This window comes from Marmota marmota, unplaced genomic scaffold, assembly GCF_001458135.2.
Source record: "Marmota marmota marmota unplaced genomic scaffold, marMar, whole genome shotgun sequence".
NCBI classification, from domain to species: Eukaryota; Metazoa; Chordata; class Mammalia; order Rodentia; family Sciuridae; genus Marmota; species Marmota marmota.
In genome coordinates this window covers 12,691,914-12,713,842 of record NW_026000206.1, presented here as the reverse complement: position 1 = coordinate 12,713,842, position 21,929 = coordinate 12,691,914, and the positions used below count along the sequence as shown (strand labels likewise).

The window sequence follows — 21,929 nt, the reverse complement described above, 5'->3', positions numbered from 1 at the left end:
CAGAGCCACGCCGCCCACCCACTGAGACGCTCCTCCTATGTAGGAACATTCACACATCTTCCCACCGAAGGTCTCCAAGGCACACAGAGATGTGATCTACCAGCTGGGTGTCGCCCTGCTGAGGATTCTCTGTGTTTTCTAAGCCAATCACACCCTATTTCATGAACATTTCCCACTGAAAAACACGAGGATGTGAAGTGGTATCCCTTCCAGACGTCGCCCGAGCCTCCCAGTGGCCTGACAACACAGCCACACGGTCAATACTCATACTTTTGAGGAAAGTAAACACTCAAGTTACATCTGATATGAAAGCAAAATAAGCCCGTGTGCAGCAGGGGTCTGCTAGCAGGACGCTGGCACAGAACAGAGTGTCATGGCAGAGCGGTCTCCCAGGGCCCAGGCACCAGGCCACCTCTGGCTTCACTGCGCCTCTGCAATAGGAGGGAACTCAGTTATCAACCAGGCAGGAGTGGGAGCTCCTCACTCAGATCAACTCCGGGCTTCGCGTGCAGCCCACCATGCACCACAGGTCCTGGCTCAGCAGGGATATGTGTTGCTGCTGTGCTGGTGAGTGCCAACACAGGCTGGGGGGAGGTCCGGGGACGCTGCTCTGGCACTATGCACACCTGGAGCTGGGGTCGGAGTGTGAGGGGCACCGTGGGTCCATGGCACAGGGAGGGCAGTAGCTGATTAATTACAGCCTGGGCAGTTTCCAACTAGATGTGTTGGTGTGAGAAATCAAGAGAAGTGAAAAGCCTGTCTCCCGACTTCCAGCTTTTGCAGGTGTGATGTCACGTCGGGGTCTGTGGCAAGCTGCTGAAGGGAGTCCACTCACCAGGTTGGAAGAACAAGGTTGCTAAGAGGTAATGGGGGTGGCCACTGCACCCAGCCTCTGCCCTGCTCTTTGCTCAGTGCCTTGATGAGGGAGGGAGGGGCCCTGTGCAGTCCATCTCAGGCCTGGACCCTTGCTCACGGACTCCTTACTGAGAGGGATTGCCTTCTCTCAACCTGATGGCCTTGGTGACAGAGAGCACAGACACCCGTCAGCCCTCTTTCTGGGGTTTGCATTTCCCCTGGTTTTAATGAGGTCAGGGCTAGTTTCCCTGCAGTCCCCTGCCCCTTTCTTTCTGAATCCCAGGGCGGCCCCATCAACTCTGGGCAGTGGTCCAGATGTCTGTGGTAGACGTGGGATGCCTCTCACCAGCCTGCGGCTGCTGCCATCCTGCCCGGGCAACCTCAGCCAGGTGGAAGCTTTACCTTCCACAGGAGCAAGTACATCCATGTTTCCCACAGCTGTCCTCGCCTGCCCTGGTCCCAGCCAGGCACAGAAGCCCCGCCAGTTCTGCCTTTGTGGTGGGGCACTAAGGTGAGCATGGATCAATCAGGAGCCACAGGACTGAGCAGGGGCTTCAGGAGCTGGTGCTACCCAAAACAACCCCAGGACAGCACAGATTACCTACTGTTTTCTTATCTATCCCTAATAATTCATGTGAATTTATATAGAGAAGCCCTTCTTTTTTTTAAGGTGGACACAATACCTTTATTTACTTATTTATTTTTATGTGGTGGATTAGACCCAGTGCCTCCAACATGCTAGGCAAGCACTCTACCACTGAGCTACAACCCCAGCCCGGGAAGCCCTTCTTATTGACAATTCTTTTTCTGGGGATTTAACCCAGAGCCACATCCCCGCTCCTTTTTATTTTATTTTATTTTTTCGAGACATGGCCCTGCTAAGTTGTTGAGGCACGCTCTGAACTTGTGATTCTCCTGCTTCAGCCTCCAGAGTCACTGGGATCATAGGCATGTGCCACCATGCCCAGCCTGACGATTCTCTTAAAAGACAATCTGAGCACTTTTCATATTTTTCTTGCGTATTAATTGTTAAATCTTCTCTCTAAATTCCACAGTCTTATTTTCCTTCTTAATTGGAACTGCTTTCAATTTAAATATTAATTAAAGAGAAGCCAGACTTTAACAGGTTATTATAAAAAACATAAGTGGCCAGTAATTTCATTTACTTTTTAAAAGAATTCAGCCTTTTCATGGAGAAAGCTGCTCAGGAACAGACTGTGTCACAGTGGCTCAGGGCTTGGCAGAAGCTCAGCCTCCTCCTCACTGCTGGTAAGGGGAACAGGACCACCTAAAGTGACTGGGTCTCCAGGTAGGAATGTTTATGAAGCACCTTTGGAATAAACACTGTTCTGCTGATAAACATCTTTAAAAGGGAAAACCTAGGCTTCAGAGAATCCACGTCGCTCTCCCAAGGTCAGAGCCTACCAGGACACCTGGGCCACGTCTTCCAGGGTCCTAGCTGAGGGACCAGGTTACAGTCCTGCACACTGACGCCTACCAAGAAGAGGGAAGAGCTAATGTGCTCTGGGAGGCCCCACCCCTTCTGGCTAAGGGGAGACAGACTCCAGAGACCCTGGTTCTGTAGATGCTGCTGCCAACCCACCCCTGCACCAAGGCAGCAGAGAAGCCACTCTGGGTTATATCGCCTGTTCCCAGCATCCGAGGCTGACTTCTGTTGTGGGGAAGAACAGCTACCTGAGGATGAGGCACTTCCCTGGGCAGAGCGTCTCACCAGGAGTCCTGGGGAGGAGAGAGACCCTGCCGACATACCCTGGTCTGTTAGAACCAGGAGGCTCGGCCCTGTCGTGCTCACAGGGTTGCCAGCTTTTGACTGACCTGCTCCCCACCCACCCTGTACCCTCTGTCTCAGAGATCTTGTCCTCTGTCAGTTTCTAACATCTTGTTTTCACTTTTAGACTTGCCCGAGTATCCCTCCAGCCTGAGGCTGCCAGGGAGCTGTCCTGGCAAGGACCCACTTGGGTCACATGCCCCCAGAGCCTTCCACAGGCTGGTGCCAGAAAGGGACACACCTGGTCCTCTCTTTCCAATACTCCTCACCTCTTTCCACCATGGCTCCTGTGTGGCTTGGCACAGGGGCTGCAGGTGACAAGCCCAGGGCTGGTAACCTATGGCAAGGCACTCGGGCAGGTGGCAGTGACCTCTGCTGAGCAGTGCCATGCTGTGAGAGGGCACGCTGTATGTGAGATGTGGCAAAGGAACACAGGCAGGAAGAAAAACACACTGGGAGTGTGGCTCAGGGCCGAGGCCTGCTGGCCTGGAAGACTGCCTTCCTCCAGCTGGGCCTCTTCCCTTCTCTTGCTCCAGGCCCCTCTGTTTTAGACAGAGCTGAGGAAGGAAGCCTCCTGTGGCACCGGGTGACTGGAGGAGGTGGCGCCCCTAAAGCAGCAGCTCTGCACATCCACACACCTGTGCTGCTTCTGGTGTGGCTTGCTGGTGTCCATCCCAGAGCAGGAGTGCTCATCCTTCAGATGCCCAGTGGCATGCGTGAAGCATGAAGACAACACCCCTGGACTAAAACACAAGAGTTTGCTACTGTTTTTCTCTTCGCACTTTGCTCACTTGATACTGGGGATGCAAAGTATGACTCCAACTTCATGCATGACTGCAGAGACGAGGGCTCTCCAACAGTGGGGTGCTGCGTGGCCTGTGCACACCTCAGATACGCATACCCTCCCTGTTCACGGGAGCTCTCGAAGGGTCTACAGGCAAAGCAGGGAGGAAGGTGACCCTGCCATCTTGTTCAGCTTCCTCACTGAACAGATCTTCACCCTAAGGGATTTCCTTCTCTTGTACAAAGCTCTGCAATCAGTGAGTGTTCAGTAAAGCTGCTACAGTTACCTCAGGAGGTCAAGTGAGCCTCTGCACTAGGCTGCAGGCCCACAGGCCAAAGGAGAGCCAGGCAAGTTGGAGCTGGCCCAGTAAGGCTGCAGGGAGAGCCAGGTCACAGGACACCAAAGCGATTTCTGCACGTGCGTGGGCACTCGTGTGCACACTCTGGAGCTGCGGAGCTGGGCCTCCCAGCTAGCTGATACAAGCTCTGAGCTCAGTGGACCATGCTGAGCTCTGAAGGCAGGAGGCCGAGGCCTACAAGGGGACGTGCAGAGATGATCTCAGCAGATGCTCACTGCAGAAGCAAATGTCTGCTGGGCTAAGCAGCAGAATACATTTGGAGCTAAATTCTTAAAAAACAAACAAACATACAAACAAACAATTAATAAACTCCAGATTTAGCTCCAGAATGAATGAACTTTAGAAAGTCAAGAGCTGGGAGACAGTCACATGCTGCCTTCTGGGTCCTTCCTGCTCACTGAGATGGTGCTGACAGGTCCAGCCAGGATGCTCCCATGGGTTCCCAGGGACTCAGCCAGGCAATCTCATGGGCACGTCTGGATTCCTGTAAGACTATCATTAAAAACCTAAACTTGATCATGCTTCCCTGCCCTGCTCTCTCTGATATAATAGCCTGAGCCAATTAACAGCAACACCCATCTCTGCAGGTCATGCAGCAGCAGCAAGATGAAGAGGCTGTCACTGGCCGCGCAATCGCCTGAGTGCCAGGCCCCGGCCTCGCGCACTCACTGTTAATTTCAATATAGTGCCATTTGGACCAGGAAGAAGAAAGAGTTGTTTTAAAATTAATTACCTTGTCAGTAGCTATTATGATTAAAAAGTAGATCCACATCAATATCATGAGCCTGATTCAGAAAGAGAATCACAAAGAAGAGCCATAAAAATCAATTTCTTAGGCCTGGAAATAGTGTCTCCTGCTTTGACAGCTGATTCCAGGATGTGACAGCCTCACTGGGGGAGGTGCCAGCTCTCTACTCGGTCAGAGCCTTGTCCACCTGTGTCTGGAGGACACTGCATCCTGTGACATGGCGGACTCGAGGCTTCTGGGAGAGTCCCAGAAGACAGGAATCACATCTCCAGCGGTGGCAACTCCCCTAGTATGGAAAAGGGAGCCCTGAGTGGGGCTGCCCGGTGCCTCAGATACCCCTGGTGGGTCTCCAGGTCAAAGAGGGCTGCAGAGTCCTGCTGAGACCCAGAAGCAAGCTTTCACATATCCAGCCCTTTCACCCCCAGAGCTGCAGTGGGCTGGAAGGCAGATGCGCCTGCCTGGCCACGATGTGCCCAGTGCTCCCAACACACCGGAGACTGCTCTTTCCTTTCTTATTTTGAATCAGGAGATGTGGTAGTCTTTGGCACTGTGCTTCTAAATGTGTTGCCTGCATTCGATTAGGAGTTGACTACAGTCAGTTTCTCACCTGTGGGAGAAACCAAGTTTGCTAGTCAAGTTGAAACTGCAAAAACACTCACACCATAAATTACCAAAACTACCCCAAACCTTTAGAGTAATGTAATCACTGGGAAGCTCTCCTGATCTTCCCTCATCTGACTGGCTGCCTGGCACAGACGTGTGCGAGCCATTCTAAATAAACTCATTCCAACGGAATGAACACAATGCCTATTTGAAACTCCACGCCTTGCCTCCACTCAGCCCTCACTGGAGGCGTGTCCTGGACATGGCTCTGCCCTGGCAGGGCCTGCAGCCTTGGGGTTCCCTGGGCACCGCAGACCACAGCTCTGATGGTCTGCCTGTCACGGTGGAGGCAGAGGCAAGGAGAGCCTGTCTATCACAAAGGCAGGGACAACAGCCCATCTAACTGCTTGGACACCACAGTGAGCCACAGAACAGGCAAGGGGCAGGCACAGAAGGGGCTCAGGCTCCTCAGTGCTTCATTTTCCAGGTGACTGGCAGAGAATCCACAGCCAAGACCCTGGGGAGTGGAACAGCCTAAACCCACAAGCTCAGACAGGGATGAGCAGCCTCACTGGCACCCAGGAACTGGAAACTGCCTGGCCTTCCACACGGGCTCAGAGTGGATGGGTGGTCAGTGATTTTTGGCAAAATACTGAGAAACCTCCCCCCAAGGGGTCTCAAGGAGAGCAGAGAGATGTGAAGAAGCAATGGGCGTGAAACCAGAAATGCTCACCATGGTTGATGAGCTGGATGTCATTCAGATGGAGCTAAAGCATCACTTATAGACAGCCCGTGTGCAAAAACACGAACCACACACGTGTGATGACAGGTGCATGCCTGCCTCCACCCAGTACACAGAGGCGGACATGTGTGCTCATGTCTTGCACAGAAACATGCAGTGACAGGCCTGAGCCAGGGGGTGCACAGAGCAAGGCAGGCAGAGGGCAAAGGGTGCAGGGGCACCAGAGGCATCCACACGCCCATTCTTCACAAACAAGCAAAGTGCGGAACCTCACGCCACTGTGTGGAGGGAAGAGGCAGCTCCTGGCACCAGGGCCCTCACTGCTTTTCTGGAGGCCTGAACCAGTAGGGTCAAGGACAAATTACAGACTTCATCAGCCATCCGAGGCATGAGGCCCAGGACTGCAGCTGGGCTCGACATGGCCTCACCAGGCCTGTTCCTGGAGGATGCTATGGAAATACTAGAACAATCCTGAGCCTTGTATAGGAAGTAGCCAAGACTATGGAGGGGCACTTGGGGTGCTACAGGGCTCCGTGCTGGGTGGGGCAAGTCCCAGAGGGACAGCAGTTGTCCTGGAGCCAGTGGGTCTTAAGAAAGCCTGACTGGGTGGCACGGAACCACATTGGCCACGAGGCAGAGCACCTGAATGGTCGGAACCCTCAGCCAGGAGCGGCCCTGCCTGGAGGCGCAGGGCTTCCTTTCTGCTCTCTGGAGCGAGGCGAGCTCTGGGAACGGCCCACAGAGAAGCGTTTGGTTGGCGGGGTCTTTGAGCAGGCTGACAGCTGACTGATGACCATCCACACCGCGACAAAGGGAGCTGTGTGGCCGCCCGCGTCACATCGCCTCTCCCTGGGAAACTAATTGCTCCGAATTGTTCAGAGGAACATTATTTTTCTGGCAATCATTTCCTTTGAATGCCCAAAATGAGCATGAAACAACTCTTTTGACTGAACATAAAAGTTAAATGTCCCAATGTTGATCAAATTAACTTCAGTGCTGTGACAATGGACTATGTTTGTGAGAAAATAATGGGGGACAGAGGGGCGCTTTATGCCAGGATTTCACAGTTGTAATGTGGAGATGTCTGCGGACCAGGGAGGCTGCGTTTCAAGGTGGACAGAGAAGAGTGCTGTCACTTCGTGGAGAAGGCTCTCACTTCATGGCCCAGCACTCAGGAATACTTCAGGACACATCTGGGGTTGGCATTTCAGGAAGGCAAATGCAAGGACCCCCCAACCCCCACCCAGAGCTGACCTCGCATCAGGACAGGGATGAGTCTGCAACAAGGACCAGTGTGGGCACTGCTCAGAGCCACCCCCAGGGCTCCTCCAGCACCTGAACTCCCCCAGCATCGCTCAGACCAGCTGAACATGCCGGGACTCTCTTCACTAACCAGGCACTTTTGTCCTAACCTACAAAACAAGGGAAGCAAGAAAAAAAAAAATCACAAATTGTACCAAAAAAAAAAAAAATAGAGATTATTATCTCTGATAGAATATCCTGGGCTAGGGATGTGGCTCAGTGATAGCACGCACAATGTCCTAGGTTCATCCAGAGCACCTCAAAAAAAAAAAAAAAGAAAGAAAGAAACGAAATCCTGAGAAACCCATAGACTATTTTTGATTGACATTTGAATGGCATTTTCTGAAGCCTCAAACACTAATCCCACCCAAAGGCAGTGGCTAATCACAAGCTGGAATGAGAGGCAGATCCTCCCTGGCCCTGGGCACGTCAGACACCTGTGCGCTCCTGCCAGGTGGCACCCTGTGCATGACACAACTGCTACGTGTGGCCATGCCACTCACTGCAGGGGCTGCTGGATGGAGACTTGGATTCAGAGCACCTGTCTCTGTTTTGTTTCTTTAATAACCTGTTTATTTTGGAATAATCTTGGATTTAGAGAAAAGCCAGCTTTAATATAGCATCTGCCCCAATTCTTGAGATGGAGGCACACCGCTGACTGTGCTCCTGGTCTACTGCCTTCTGCTTCTGTGGCTCAGTTGGAGATGGAATCCCAGGAGCTACACAGAAGGACCTGGCGGAGAGCAGGCAGCCTCCCCGGGGCACTCTCACTGCCTCCTGCAGCTAGATGGAGAAAGGGACCCAGCGCTGTGCAAGGAGACCTGGCCAGGAGCAGGCAGCCTCCCCACGACACTCTTGCTGTTTCCTGCAGCTCAGCAGAGACAGTAGGCAATGCTCACAGCAGTTCCCAGTGCTGCTGTGAATGCGGCGGCGCTGTTGGTGGCAATGTCCATTCAAAGGGCCAGAGCGGCATTGTCCTCCCCAATCAGCACAGCAGAATGCAGTCTGCTGGTGGCTGCCAAAAGGTTAGCAGCCCTGATGAAAGGGCGACCCATTATTCACTGCTCCTACAGAGCACCCCTTTGTGCCCGGTGGCCCAACCCTGCACCGCGGAGGTCCGGATCTGCGGCTGGCTGAGTTCGCCACAGAAGCCATTCGTGGGAATGCAAAGATGCAGAAAAGTGGCCCAAACCCCCAAGATCGCTTTTCTGGGGGCCATATAGGCATGGCAGCATGGGGCAATGACACTTTTTAATGTCTCACCATACTGGCAACCTGACCATGGTCACCAAGACTGAATGGCCCGCAGATCTTTCTTGGCTCCTAGGCTGCCTGGGAGGCTCATGAAAAACTTGGTGCCACGAAGCAAAGAAGTGATTAGGCAGGAAAGCCATACCTGACTGCTTTGGCCATGGCTCCCGCCCAGAAGGCTGCCCATTCCCTGTCCAGAGAGGGAGGCCCCGCAGACAATGCACAGGGTATAGCCAGTCCTTGGCCACTGAGGAGTTGCCAGCGGGAAGCAGTCTGGGCCACCTGCCTGGAACTGAGGCAGCCTCAGGCCTAAACTGACCGTGATGATCTCCCTGAAGTACACCAGTCTGGTGCCATCCTCCAAGGTTTGGCCTTGCTCAGGGCAGCTGTGGTCAGTTTTTCACTCCAGGAGCAAGTGGGCAGCAGCTGCAGAGGAGCCCCTGCCCAGTGGTGGCCATGCAGGACCACAGCAGAAGGTACTCCAGGGCAGGTGTGTGAAGTGCAGGAGACACACAAGAGAGAGGGATCTGGATAAGGATGTGGCTACAGGACAAAGCACCTGAGCCCCACGGCCTGCCAGTGCCACACCTCACAATAGGAGAGCAAGGGCCCAGCCTTCAGCTGAGGCCTGCCTCCATGATCAGGGCCCAGCCCCGGCTAGGGCATGGCTATGTGCCAGGCAGTATTAGCAGAAGCATCCAGACACACATCCTACACCCACTGTTCTTCTGCAAGGGCCTGGAAGACACCAGCAGCCCCTGGAGCCCTCATGCTGAGGACTGGGTTGGAAGTGATCAGACAAGGAAAGGGGCTGTTCTGTAGGGCTCTGGGCTGCTTCTCCCAGGCAGGGAGGCATGTCCCAGAGGCAAGTGGTGGCCACATGCCAGGTTAATGGCCAAGCAGGTGGCTCTAGTCTCCCCACTCTCCTCAGGACACACAGGGCTGACATACGGCACGTGTATACACATGGATGCACTTGTACACACGATTCTCAGGAAGGGCAGTGAGGCGGCCAGCCTGCACCCAGATGCCTGTGCAGGGGCCTTCCTTTGTGACCCCACCTGACCCCAGGGACTCCTCAGGACACCCCTCAGGCCACAGGTCCTGCTTGCTGGGGAGGAATATGCCCAGACTCAGGGTCTCCTCTAGTGGGCTACCCGGGCTCTGCCCTCAGGGACCAGACAGTGCTGGGTGCACACACAAAGGACACAGGGGCAGGCCTCTCCAGGTGCACTCTTCTTCCCTCAGTGGAGACCTCCTGAGAAGCCTCCCAGAGACTCGGAGCACCCAACGCCTTGTCCTGGCTCTGCTTCCTGAGACCAGCCTTTGGCACACCATGGCCGTGGCTTCTGTCCACAGGCCACGGACAGCTAGCTGTATGACCACTCCAGGCATGGGTGGTGGCCTGGGAACAGCATGTCCTTTCTGCTGAGCATGATGCTGTGCTCACAGACCTCACGTTTTTCCAGGAGTATGGATAAAAAGTGCTCTATGATGGCATTTCAAAAAAAAAACAGGGGTGGGCAGGTGCAGGAAGAAGGGAGGCCAGGCCCTGGCAATGGAAAGGCCAAAGTCTGATGGGGGAGAGGATGATTCAGAGCACAGGAGGCCCCCATCCTCACTCAGGCACAATGCTGTGCTCCTCATGATGGGGCTGGGGGTCAGGGAGGTCCCTTGGGAAGCTGTGGGCTCTGGTGAAATCAGAGACCCCTCAGGGCAAATGCCTGTCTTAAGCCTATGGGATGTTTTTGTTGTAAGCTCTAGTTGACACTGGCCATGGGGAGAAGCTGGGAGAAGAGGGTTCCAATGTGAGGACCACAAAGAGTGAGCAGAGAGTACACCCAGACTTGGCTGCCTAAGCTAAACCTTAGCAAAAGGCCCATCTGCACATCAGCTCCGACCCCATTGAAGGTCACCTGGGACGTTACAGAGGACGGAGGACCTGGAGCACCCAGGTAGGAGGAGCCAGGGCAGCTGGGAGCCCAGGCAGAAGGAGGGCAGCCCCTATCTTGATGGTCACCGAGGCCCACAGCCCTTCCCAGGAAGCGAGGCCTGGCCAGCTGGATGGCAGAAGGGCACAGCAGGTGGAGCCGCACTGTGCAGGGCTGTGCAGAAAGACCCCCCAAGCTGACCCTACGCACCTGGGTGCAGCTCTACGCTGTCCAGACCCTGAGTGCAGCACCTGGGAGTCACCAGACAGGGCCAAAGCTGTGGGAAGACGCTGCCCTGCCAGTGCAACCCAGGAAGCATCTGTTTTTGAGCCCAGAGCCAGATTCAGCTGCTGTGATGTGGAGTCACATCACTGTCAGAACTTATGTCCTGCCACCATCTTCACGGTGCTGTTTTCTTCTCTTTCCCACAAATGTGGCAGGGAAGGGATGTTATGGTGAGGGCCTGCTCAAGCCAGGGCATGAGGTTAGGGCTCTCAGAGCCTCGATGGTTGGCATTCCAAGGGCCACTGCCAAACAGAAAAAAATGAACCACGACGCCACGTTCTGAAGTGGACAGGGCACAGCAGCACCTACCTGTCAAGCACGTAGCCCAGGGCCTTGTGCCGGATGCCCGAGTACACAGAAGGGCTTGTCTCCCAGGCCACTAAGTTGGATGCATCATGGAAAAGGTGGATGTTTACCAAGTCGAAGGCACTGTGGTAAAGAGAGAAAAGGACCAGGCGATCGTCAGCCAGCATCCTTGGCTGCCCTAAGCAGGGCCGCCCCTCCCTATGCCCTGGAGAGCGTGTGTCAGCACCTGCCTCCTCCGTGGGGGAGCCACTGGTCCACCCACCCACCTGTCCTCAGCCACACCTGCAGCAGTAGCACCTGAGGCCAGGGGGTGCGAGACCTCTCGTTAAGTCTCCAATAACTCTTACAAATGCAGGCACCCTGGCCAGGTCAAGCAAGGGCTGTCTTTAAGGAAAGGACCTGTACAGGATTTCAGAACCTACCACAACTGTGTTCTGAGCAGGGAGAAGGGAGCTCCCCTCCGGTCTTCAGTCCCAGCAGCCCACGCTGCTGAGGCCAGCCCACTGCATCACCATCAGGGAACCCACAGTGGGAGACAGGGGCCAGGTGCACAAAGGCAGGCAGGCAGGCAGGCAGGCAGGCAGAGCACACAGCCTGAGGAAGACCCTCAGCAGCCTCACTGGAACCCCTCCACACACAAGGACGTGGCAAGGCTGGAATCTGATCTGGAGAAGCCTTTCCCACACCCTGGAGAATGCCATGGATCCCCAGCTGGTGTGGTTGTGCCCTTCATCAGGAGGTCTTACCACTACTCCAAGGGCTCTCTGCCACACAGATTCCTCTGTAGGACACTGACACTGGGCCTCATCCCCTTGGCAGCAGAAGCCATACAGGAGAGCCTGCAGGTCTGTGCTCTCCTTCACCAGCCCAATGACCACCCCAGGTGTCCACACCCATGGTGTCCCTCCTACACTGTACCAGGGCTAGTCCCCGAGACCCAGGGCAAAGGGCAGCAGGACGGTGGCCACCCTCCTCTTGCATTAGATCACAAGGGACTAGAGCCCCACCTGTGTTCTTCTGTCTCCCTTTCCCCCTGCCCAAGTGCATGGGGAGGAATGGGCTTTTACCACTATGATGGGCAAGCTCAGAAAAGTATCCCACAGCCCACAGGACCCTGGTCAGACCCCAGTTGAGCAACAGAAGCCAAAGTCCAGGCAATGGCTGACTCTGAAGTTGGGAGCAGAGGGTGGGTCTGTTCTGTAGCAGCGAGGGTTCAGAAATCCCTGGAGGGAGGGTAAAACCTCATGAGGGATTCCACCACCATCACAGGGCAGGGAGGCCAGGAGCTATGGGAGGTCAGTCTGAAGGAAGGTGGTCATAGACAACTCAGACCCAGCTTTGCTCAGGTCCTGGTAAGCACAGGTCCTGGTCACAACAGGTTGCAGCTGGAGGGCCCACCGGAGGCTCCCTGAGGACCTGGCTGTGTCTTCATTTGTGTCAAGCACCCAAAGTTCCAATGTACAGAAAACGAGCAACAACTCTGCACCGTGTGCATCACCCACAAACTAAAAAGGTCACAGAGTGCCTGTGGGGGTCAGGCAAGACCACGAACACAGCAGGAGGTCAGAGCACTCTGAGTGTCACGAAGAGGAGACAGGTGGTCCTGCACCCAGGAACATACCAGTCAGCAATGCACCACCTCGTCCGGATGAAGCCTTTTCTTGACCATTTGCACTGAAAAACAAAGGTCAGACAGTGAGTCAGCACAGACGAGCGCTGTGCTCTTGGCGCTGAAAGCACTCTGCAAGGCATGCTCGCCAGAGCGAGGGGTCCTGAGGGCCAGCGAGCCAGCCCACCCGAGACATCCACAGCAAGGAGCCTGGCGTGGGAAGGCATGAGAAGTACCACCCCAACACAGCATGGGACTGGCCCCAAGGAAGAACTGCTGTCCGAATGTGTTCCCAAAGACATGCTGAAATCCTACTGCCAGTGCACTGGTACTGAGGGGCCTCTCAGGAGCCAGTCACCAGGGCCCCTCCTTCCCAATGCTAATGTACTTACAGAAGGGCTTGCCAAAGGGAGTCTGGGCCCTTTTGCCCCTTCCTTTCCTTTTGCCACTCAGGGAGACAACATTTGACTCCAAGAGGACAGAGCCCTCACCAGACACTAAATCTGCCAGCATCTGGGTCTTGGGCCCTGTTATGGTTTGGATGTGAGGTGTCCCCAAATGCTCACATGTGAGACAGTGCAAGAATTGGAGGAGAAATGATTGGGTCATGACCCTAATCTAATCGGCGAATCCCTGATGGGACTGACTGAGTGGTAACTGGAGGCAGGTGGGGTGTGGCTAGACGAAGTGGTTCATTAGGAACGTGGCTCTGGTGTATATATTTTGTATCTGGAGAATGAAGTCTCACTCTCTGCTTGCTGATCTCCATGTGAGCTGCTTCTCTCTGCCACACACTCTGCTGTGACGTTCAGCCTTACCTCGAGCCCCAAGGAATAGAGCCTGCTGTCTATGGATGGAGACCTCTGAAACCGTGAACCCCCAAATAAAACTTTTCTCCTCTACATTTGTGCTGGTCAGGTCCTTTAGTCACCGCAGCAAGAAAAGCTGACTATTAAAATAGGACCCCAGGTGGAGAGCCTGAGATGAATCCCTGCTGTTTCCAAGCCACTAGCCTAAGGCATCCCTCTGACACATGTTCTCTCCCAGAAACTGAGAGGACACTTGCAGGTTTTCCTCACCCTCCTCAGGTTGGTCCAGAGCAGCAGGAAGGGGTAGGGCAGGGCAAGTCAGGGGCTAGACAGAGTGCCTGTCCACCACTATTCCACGTTCCCTGCGCCTGGGCAGCCCTCCCCAGCATCACTGCCTGACATGTGCCCACACTCCTGTGGGGAGGCAAGGTGCGCAGCACCTGGCTATGCAGCGCAGTCTGTGAGGCCACAGAAGGTTCTGGGCCTGGGGTACCCCAATGGGCTGCGGATCACTCAGATCCTCAGTCCTCAAAGTAGTGTCCTTAGAAATGAGCTCCAAGGAATACTGTGTTTGGCACTTTACTTCCTTATCTAATAGAAACAGTTTTGGTGGTTAAAATAAAGCTCTGCCCTTGACCTCACATCTCTCGGCATGGCCCCAATTCTTCTGCTTCCCTTACTCGCCACGCTGCCTTGGACCACAGAAGTCCAAACACATGGCTGTCAGTCCTCCCACTCGCATCCCATCTCCAAGGGTAGTTCAGATCCTAATTGTAGTGCCTTCAAGGTCACGCTGACCTCCACACAGACTCTAAGGTGCCTGCTCCTCCTGTGTTTAACCTCATCAGCCACCCTCTGCCAGTCTCCTCCCTGCTCTCCCCTACCACATGGGGCTCTGGGTATTGGGACATCAGGACTAGGGGCTCCTCTTCCTGACTCACGTGCTCCTGCCAGCCCCTGGGATGCTTCTGCCCAGCCTCCAGCTCCTTCTGTGCTGGGGACTCTGGGTGCTGGCCTGTTGCCCACCTTCTGCTGGGCTCTGATGCCCTTGGTCTCTTGCTAGAGAACCACACTTGGGCAGCTCTAGCTGTCAGTCCTTGTGGCATGTCTTCTTCCCGTCAGTTTAAATTTTTTTTTGGTCACCAATGTTCTCAAGTACCTGGGTATGGACCGATTCTTACATGCCCTGCTCTGAACCCTGAAGACACTAAGCTGGAAAACTCAACATTCTATTTGGGAATTTTCCCCTTACACTTCCCAACACTGCTCCCCATTGTTTCTCTCTGGAATTTCTTTTGGATGAATTGTTGAGCTACTTGGTGGGGCTATCATGTCTTTTCACTGCTCCTTTCTATAAGAATAAAAAACATCCAGGCACAGTGGTGCCCACCTGAAATCCCAGAGGCTCAAGAGATTGAGGCAGAAGGATCACAAGTTCAAAACCAGCCTCTGGAACTTAGGGAGACCCTGTCTCAAAATAAAAGGGATGGGATGTGGCTCAGTGGTTAGGTACCCCTGAGTTTGGTCCCTGGTGCCAAAAAATAAAAAATAAAAAACATGATGCATAGCATGTTGACAGCTACACAATTCGCCAGGGTGAACTGTGAAACCGCCTAGGTGTCCTTCAGCAAATGAATGGAGAAGAACCTGTGCTGCGCATGCACAGTGGACGTCTCAGGCGGCTTTCATGACTGCGACCAAAAGAACTGACAAGAACAGTGTGGAGGACGAAGAGTTCACTTTGGCTCACAGGTTCCAAGGTCTAGTCCATGGTCTGCTGACACCTAACTTTGGACCCGGGATGAGGCAGAACATCATGGTATAAAGGTGTAGCGGAGGAAAGAGCTCAGAACACGGCCACCCAGAGGCTGAGAGGGCTCCACTCACCAGGGACAGAATGAAAACCCAGTGACTCAGCTTCTCCATCTGTGCGCCCACAGGTGTCCCCAGTTAGTCCATACCAAGGCTCCATCCACTGATCAGGTCGCACCTCTTACCTCAGCTCAGTTCACCTCTGAACAGTCCTGGGTGGCCTCACACATGGACTATTATGACACTTTATATCTAAACCATAATAATGGAATCTTATTCAGCCAAAAAGAAAAATGAAATCATGTTATTTGCAGGAAAATGGATAGAATTAGAGGACACCGTATTAAGCAAAATAAGTCAACCTCAGAAAGGGGTATGCTTCCCTCATATGGAAGTCAAAGAGGAAAAGAGGTAAAAAAAAAAAAAGGGTACGGGGAATCTCATGAAAACTAAAGAGAGATGAGGGAAGTAGAGGAAAGGGACTGGGGCAGGAGGAGAGAAGGAAGGGGACACTGGGAATGATACTGGCAAGTCACGTCATTACAGTGTGTGCAAGTACAAACATGTCACAATGAGTCCCACCATCACATACGATTCAAAAAGTATGGAAAAGGAAGTAAAAACATGAACCTAAGCAAAAATCCTATCTCTTGACTATGCTCTAAATAAACTCCTTAATAACATTTTCCAATTCACTAAGTCTCTCTGTTCACCTCTGATTTATAATCTATTATGTCCCTTCTAAAGACTATGTTTCTATAGACTGGTTTTCAGGACCCTTGTTCCTATTTCTGTGTGAGTGAATAACATCTTAATTAATAAACTTTATCATGTGTCTCTCTGAGCACTCTAAACATACTCATTTTCAGGTCTCTGTCAGCTCATTCAACCCCAATTACTTCATTTATTCCTAATTCACCTCACCCCCCCAGGGTTTGCAGCCCACAAATCTGCTTTGTCTGCCATCTCCTGAACAGGCGGTGCCCTGCCCACTCCACCTTGTAATACCCTGGCTGTGGCACAGGAGCACCAGATGGATCCTGGGAGGCCCCACTCCCTGGTGACACCGAGATGCCTACAGAGCGCCCACAGGGCCCACAGATGGCTCTGGCCTGTCTCTTTCCAGGACTAGTCTTGCTCCTCTCACTTCTGACATTCCAGGCCTAGGAAGGAGACTTTTTTTACAATCACAGATTTTATTTTTCAGAGCAGTTCTAGGTATACAGCAGAATCAAGCAGAAGGTACAGCAGGGTCCCCCATGCTGCTCCCACCCCTCCTGCCCTGCCTGTCCAGGTGTGCTGGCTCTGTCCCCGCAGCCTGCTGGGCTCAGGTCATACTACCTGCAGGATGACAAAGGCTGTACAAAAGCTCCTGGACATTGGTAAGGTGTCACCCGAACAGAGTGGCACTGAAAGGAATGTAGGGCTTACCTGTCCCAGGTCAGACACTTGCTGTCATTACAGACCAGGCCTTCAGAATCAGCAGGCGGCTTCCTAGGAAGGCCATGTGCCCACAGGAGCATTGGTAAAACAGATGGATCTGAGCTGGGAGGAGAGCTGGTGCTGCAGAGGCCACTCCACAGTCAGGCACCAACCCAGGAGGGCAAGTCTGGTGGACCCTCTCCTCATACACCCTGTACCCCAGACAGACTGTCGGCTTCCTCCATCCTGTTCATGTCTGAATCCAGTCCATGCTTTCCTGGGAAGCCTGCTGCCAGCAACAGCCACAGCTCTCCACCTACAGCCTGCCCAGGTGTCTCATGGTCAGCACCAATGCCCCTTGGATCAGGGCCCAGCTTCTCTGCAGTTGTGAGGATGGGGCCCAGATAGGGGGCCTCGGGTACCAAGAAGAGAGGACAGAGCCCACGCCCCCGGGAATGCTGTGAGATGGGGAGGGCTGTCACCCACCTCACCAGGGCACAGCTGAGGCTTCCCTTCCTCTTTTACCCTCATCGCCTCCTCTCCACTTGGTCACCTGATTGTGGCTAGGTGGACTCTAACTCCAGAATCAGGGAATGAAGGACGGGGCCCCACAGGCTCACCATGCAGGACCTGCCTAGGCAACTCAGCTGCTTTGAGAGCTGGTCTTGATCCTGTCACCACCACGGTTCCCTCTCAATGAGTCATCAGAGGAGGGGCTCTGGTGGCTTCTAGGCTCCCTGCTTTCTCTTCCTTCAGCACACAGGCGCCTCCAAAGTGGCCCATCATCTGACTGCCTTCTCCAAGCTCAAACACCACACTGTGTGAACATACACCCTGTCACACACCCAGCACCTCTATGATGCACTTACTCACCACAGCGGCCAACAGCTTACTGCCATTACACGTGGGACACACTTACAAATGTTTGGACCAAAAATTAACTAATTATTGCTCCCCTCAGTTTTCTGCTTCGTGTAAGTGAAGGTACGTATGTCCTGAGTGTACACGCACACCTCTCTGGCCAGCACATGGTTTCACAAGGCAGGGGCCTTCATTTCTCCCCATAGGGCAGAGCCCAAGGACACACAGGTTGCAAGAGCACACTGAGCTGGGGCAGCCCTGGGGCAGGGTGTGCCAGAGGCAAGTGGCCCTCAGTCCACCAGAGGGTTCCTCCCTGGAAACAGTGGAGCCAGACGAGCTGCAGGAGGCCAGCAATCATCCCTCCAGGTGCTGGCAGGTGCACTGAGCCCCACACTGAATACACCTGCTGCCCTCTGGAACTCACCACAGCAGCCGACAGCTTACTGCCATTACACGTGGGACACACTTACAAATGTTTGGACCAAAAATTAACTAATTATTGTTCCCCTCAGTTTTCTGCTTCGTGTAAGTGAAGGTACCTATGCATGTATGTCCTGAGTGTACATATACACGTGTGTCCTGTTTAAATATTTCACTTTCCAAAACAATGGGGCATTATTTGCAATAATTATATTAGTAGACTGAATACATACAATAGAAAACACAATGTTATTTTTGTATAGTATAAGTTGGTAATATTGTATAGTATAATTTGGTATAGTATAAATTGGTAATGTCTTAAGAGTTCTGAAGACATTTTTAACTAAATTACAGATAAATTTAAGAGTAATTTTGTTATAGTCAAATGTTTTGATGAGATATTTGCAGAAAACGTGTTCCTTTTGAGGAACTATAATCACAACTGGTTCAAATTGCATTTCTGAAAGAGTCTGTAGCATGAAAAATGGCACAATGCATAACACTGACACTTACAACCTGTGACCCTGAGATCTTCCCACATGTTCTTTTGTCTGGGCTGGGATACAGCACCAGTCCTTTCAGAGACCATGAGAAAGACAGCCTCACCCTCAGTGTCCCATGTACCCTTCTCCACCAAAAGGTGGTCAACAGAGAGGAACGTAGGGCCCCACCTGTCCAAGACCACCAGCCTGTTGAGAAAGGATCAGAGCTGGGATGCACTTCCCTACTTCCTGGGCCAAAGTTCCTTTCCCCTTCCTGCTTCTGGCCCAGCCTGAGCACTCAGGGTCAAGGTGGGGAGGGGTGGCCCAAAGGCACTGATTCCCCCAAGTCATCAATGGTACAGGAACCTTTCTGACAGAGATCCTCAGAGTGACATCCCCAGGTACTCCCCCCAAAATACACATGCACACACACACACACACACACACACAGGCCCACACATGAACACATGCAGCCATATGCACAGATGTACACACAGACATTCTCATGCATAGATTTGGCTGTGCTCAGGGTACATGGTGGAAAACACAGGGATAAGAATCCTGGGTCCTGCTACAGGCCCACATGCTCAGGACCTCAGGGGCTCCTGGAAGTCCCCAGACATAGATGTTATTGCCTGGGCTGCTGCAAATGAAACCACATTTATGGGTGGAGTGGAGGCCCCTCAAATGTCTGATGGGTCTCTGCCCTCCTGGTCATGTTCTAGAACTTTCTGGTCACTGACCACCTTCTAAACCCTTCAGCTGTGGACTCCCAGGACTAGACAGGGGTGGCAGCAACTTCACAATCCTGGGGAGGTGGCACCCTTGCTCTTGGAGGAGCCACTGAAGTTCAGGTGAAGTCCAAGCCATGCCCACACCTCTCACTCACCACGTGTGGTCTCTGCTTAAGTCCCTGTTAACAGGGCTCCTTGAGCCTGCAGACAGATTGCGAGTACAGGCGGTTTCATCTACTAAAAGACCGCATAAATCGCAGCAGAGGAAAAAGAGGGGCTGGGGGAGGTTATCGCCTTGCAGCCCTGCCGTGAAAGGCCTGCTTGGAGCATTAGTGGAATTAATTCATCTCTCACCAGAGCTGGCGGCAGGGCCTATGATCTATGGTAACAACCAATTTCTCACTACGGGCAAGAGGAAAAAAATGATTCAGCCCGATCGACTACACAAATCTGCTTTTTAAAAATGGCCTCACATTATCTGGAGTGTTGCTCCCAGAGGTGTCATCTGAAATTCATGCCGAGCCAAAAGCACCCATAAATCAACAGAGAAAGTTTTGTTAGTTTTAGATGCAGTGGGCTATAATTATTTAGAATTGCATTATGCTTCTATCAAGGTAATTACATTTAAATTATCCCTAAGTGATGGCAATAAAAGAAAGAGAAATCAGTCTTAAACTAATTCCCTCCCCCAAAATGTGCCTGAACATAGTGAAGGGCCTGGCAGAAGGCATGGGAGCAACGAGCCCAAGCAGGGCTGCAGGGGCTCCAGCCAAAGCCTGTCCCCAGCAACACTTCTGCACGGAAGCCCTCAGAGCACAACTTATTTTGTGAAGTCCTGCACGTTAAACAGTATCACATTTCCAATATAATATTGGAGTTCATGATTTTAAAACTGAGATCTCCCTTCTATTAATTGCCAGAATGAAAGGAAGCACACAAATCTGTTTGCACAGCACAGGCCATAAGGGCAAATGCACAGGGTCCTAAGACAGCTTCCCTGATGACAACTCCAAGAGAGCCAATGTCCCCACAGGCCCAAGCCTCATTTGCCACAAAGGACTGCTGTCAGCTGACCACCAGGCTGTGGATGGCAACTTGCTGCTCTTGGAGTCTAGGCTGGGGCCCACTCAAAGACACGCCAGGCCCTTCCTTTCTGTGAGCTTGCTCTTCCAGAAACACACTCTGTCCCCTGCCGGAGGACAGGACAGCATGGCCCCAGAGTGAGGCCACAGGGTACAGGAAGGGCCTGGACCCAGGCGGGCACCTTCCTGTGGGAGGAAGAGCACCATTCACATTGGGAAGCACGCCTCACCCCACTAGCCCAGGGTGCACAGCACTGCCCACGGGGGCCGAGTCGGAGCACCTTCCCTTCGAGGGGCAGCACAGCACAGCAGAGGCCCCCAGACCTCATTGGTCTGGTTCCTTGTATTACCAAGGCTACGGGGTGGCAAGGTGACACCTTCAGAAGAAGCCCTGCTGAGGGCATCAGGGACTGACAAGGTGCCACAGAAAGACCTTCCTGTCCGGCTACTCTGCCCAGTGCTTGGCTCCTGGCCTTTCCCTGTTCAATAAGAGTACCGTGGTGCTTCACAGAGTCCAGGATGCATCCCCACCCTCCAAGGATGGACAGAAGGTGAGACAAGAGGACCTGTCAACCCAGGTTCTAGAATCATGAGTGAGGTAATCACTGGAATCCCGGGCACCAGCGAGGCCACGCACACTCCCAGGTAAAAAGGTTGCTTGATGGGCCCTGGAGAGAACACTACTCTCCCAGGACACGTGGGAGCTGAGCACACGGTATAGATATGGGCACAAGGCTCTTGGGAGACGACATGCAACAACGGGGAGCAGGTTTTAGGCACAGGCTCACACCAGCTCTGTCTTCAGGGGCCCATGATCTGCTATAGATTCACCACCCTCTTATCAACATTTGAGCCAGTTTAAAGTAGCATTTAAAAGACAAAGTTGCAAAGAAAGATACTCAAACTGCCTGGGGATACCTCAAATGCCAACCCCTCTCCAAGAATCACCACTGCACTACCGCCTGTGCCCTGTGTCCAACACTGCTCCCTTCAGTTCACCCTGCCTGGCCTTGGTCCAGCCCTGGCTTCCCCAGAACCCACTGTTTCCTCTTATACCCTTCAAGTCTGCTCTGATCAAAGATGAGACCTGGGTCAGGGTCGGCCCCAAAGAGGTATCTACCAGACTGAGGGCCAGTGTGGGGCAGACGGAGGCTTGAGCTCGGCTATAACTGGCTTCCTGTCCACAGAGGCTCTGAGGTTACTACAGTCCCCACTGGCTTTGCCCACAGCAATGTTGTATGGATACATGGAAGGTCCCAAGTTTTTCTGCCCTCCTCTCTGAACCCCAGACACTGGGTGCAGAGGGGGCAAAGAAGCGGAGCCTGGGGGCAGGCCTGCGCCAGCTGAGCACAGGAGGCTGGCCCACTGACACCATGTCCTTGGCCTGCGGAGGATGGATGAGGAAGCCGAGTCACAGGGTGACAGAGTGCCCATCCTTCATGAGGCGCCACAATCCCTTCACTCAGGCATGGTCATAAAGCAAGTTGATAAAGCTGTGGCCTTGCTCAACATCAGCTCTGCAGGCCAGTGTGGCCACTGTGCTGTGCAGCCCCTCACAGAGCAGTAACTGCAGAAAGGCCTTCTTGGGCTGAGCAGACAAGCCTGGACACGTCCCCGCCTCCTGGTAAGAGTGGACGGGCCGAGGGTAGCAGGCATCGGGGAAGGAGCTCAGTGCCACTTCAGCACTGGAAACACTCTGACCACCAGATAGAAACCCCACTGTGACCTGACAGATGATAAAGGG

At 53.3% G+C, this 21,929-nt stretch overlaps 1 protein-coding gene across 4 annotated transcripts in view; it reads right to left on the bottom strand.

Annotated features, from left to right (window-relative positions):
• Inpp5a (inositol polyphosphate-5-phosphatase A) overlaps window positions 1-21,929 on the bottom strand; it is a 113,850-nt gene that overhangs the window by 40,802 nt on the left and 51,119 nt on the right. For all 4 annotated transcript variants that reach the window (XM_048791415.1, XM_048791414.1, XM_048791417.1 and 1 more), the window contains exons 6-7: window positions 12,576-12,628; window positions 10,958-11,077 (exon numbers count right to left, since the gene is read on the bottom strand). In XM_048791415.1, the coding sequence (XP_048647372.1) occupies window positions 10,958-11,077; window positions 12,576-12,628 (173 nt within the window). The remainder of the gene's footprint in view (window positions 1-10,957; window positions 11,078-12,575; window positions 12,629-21,929) is intronic.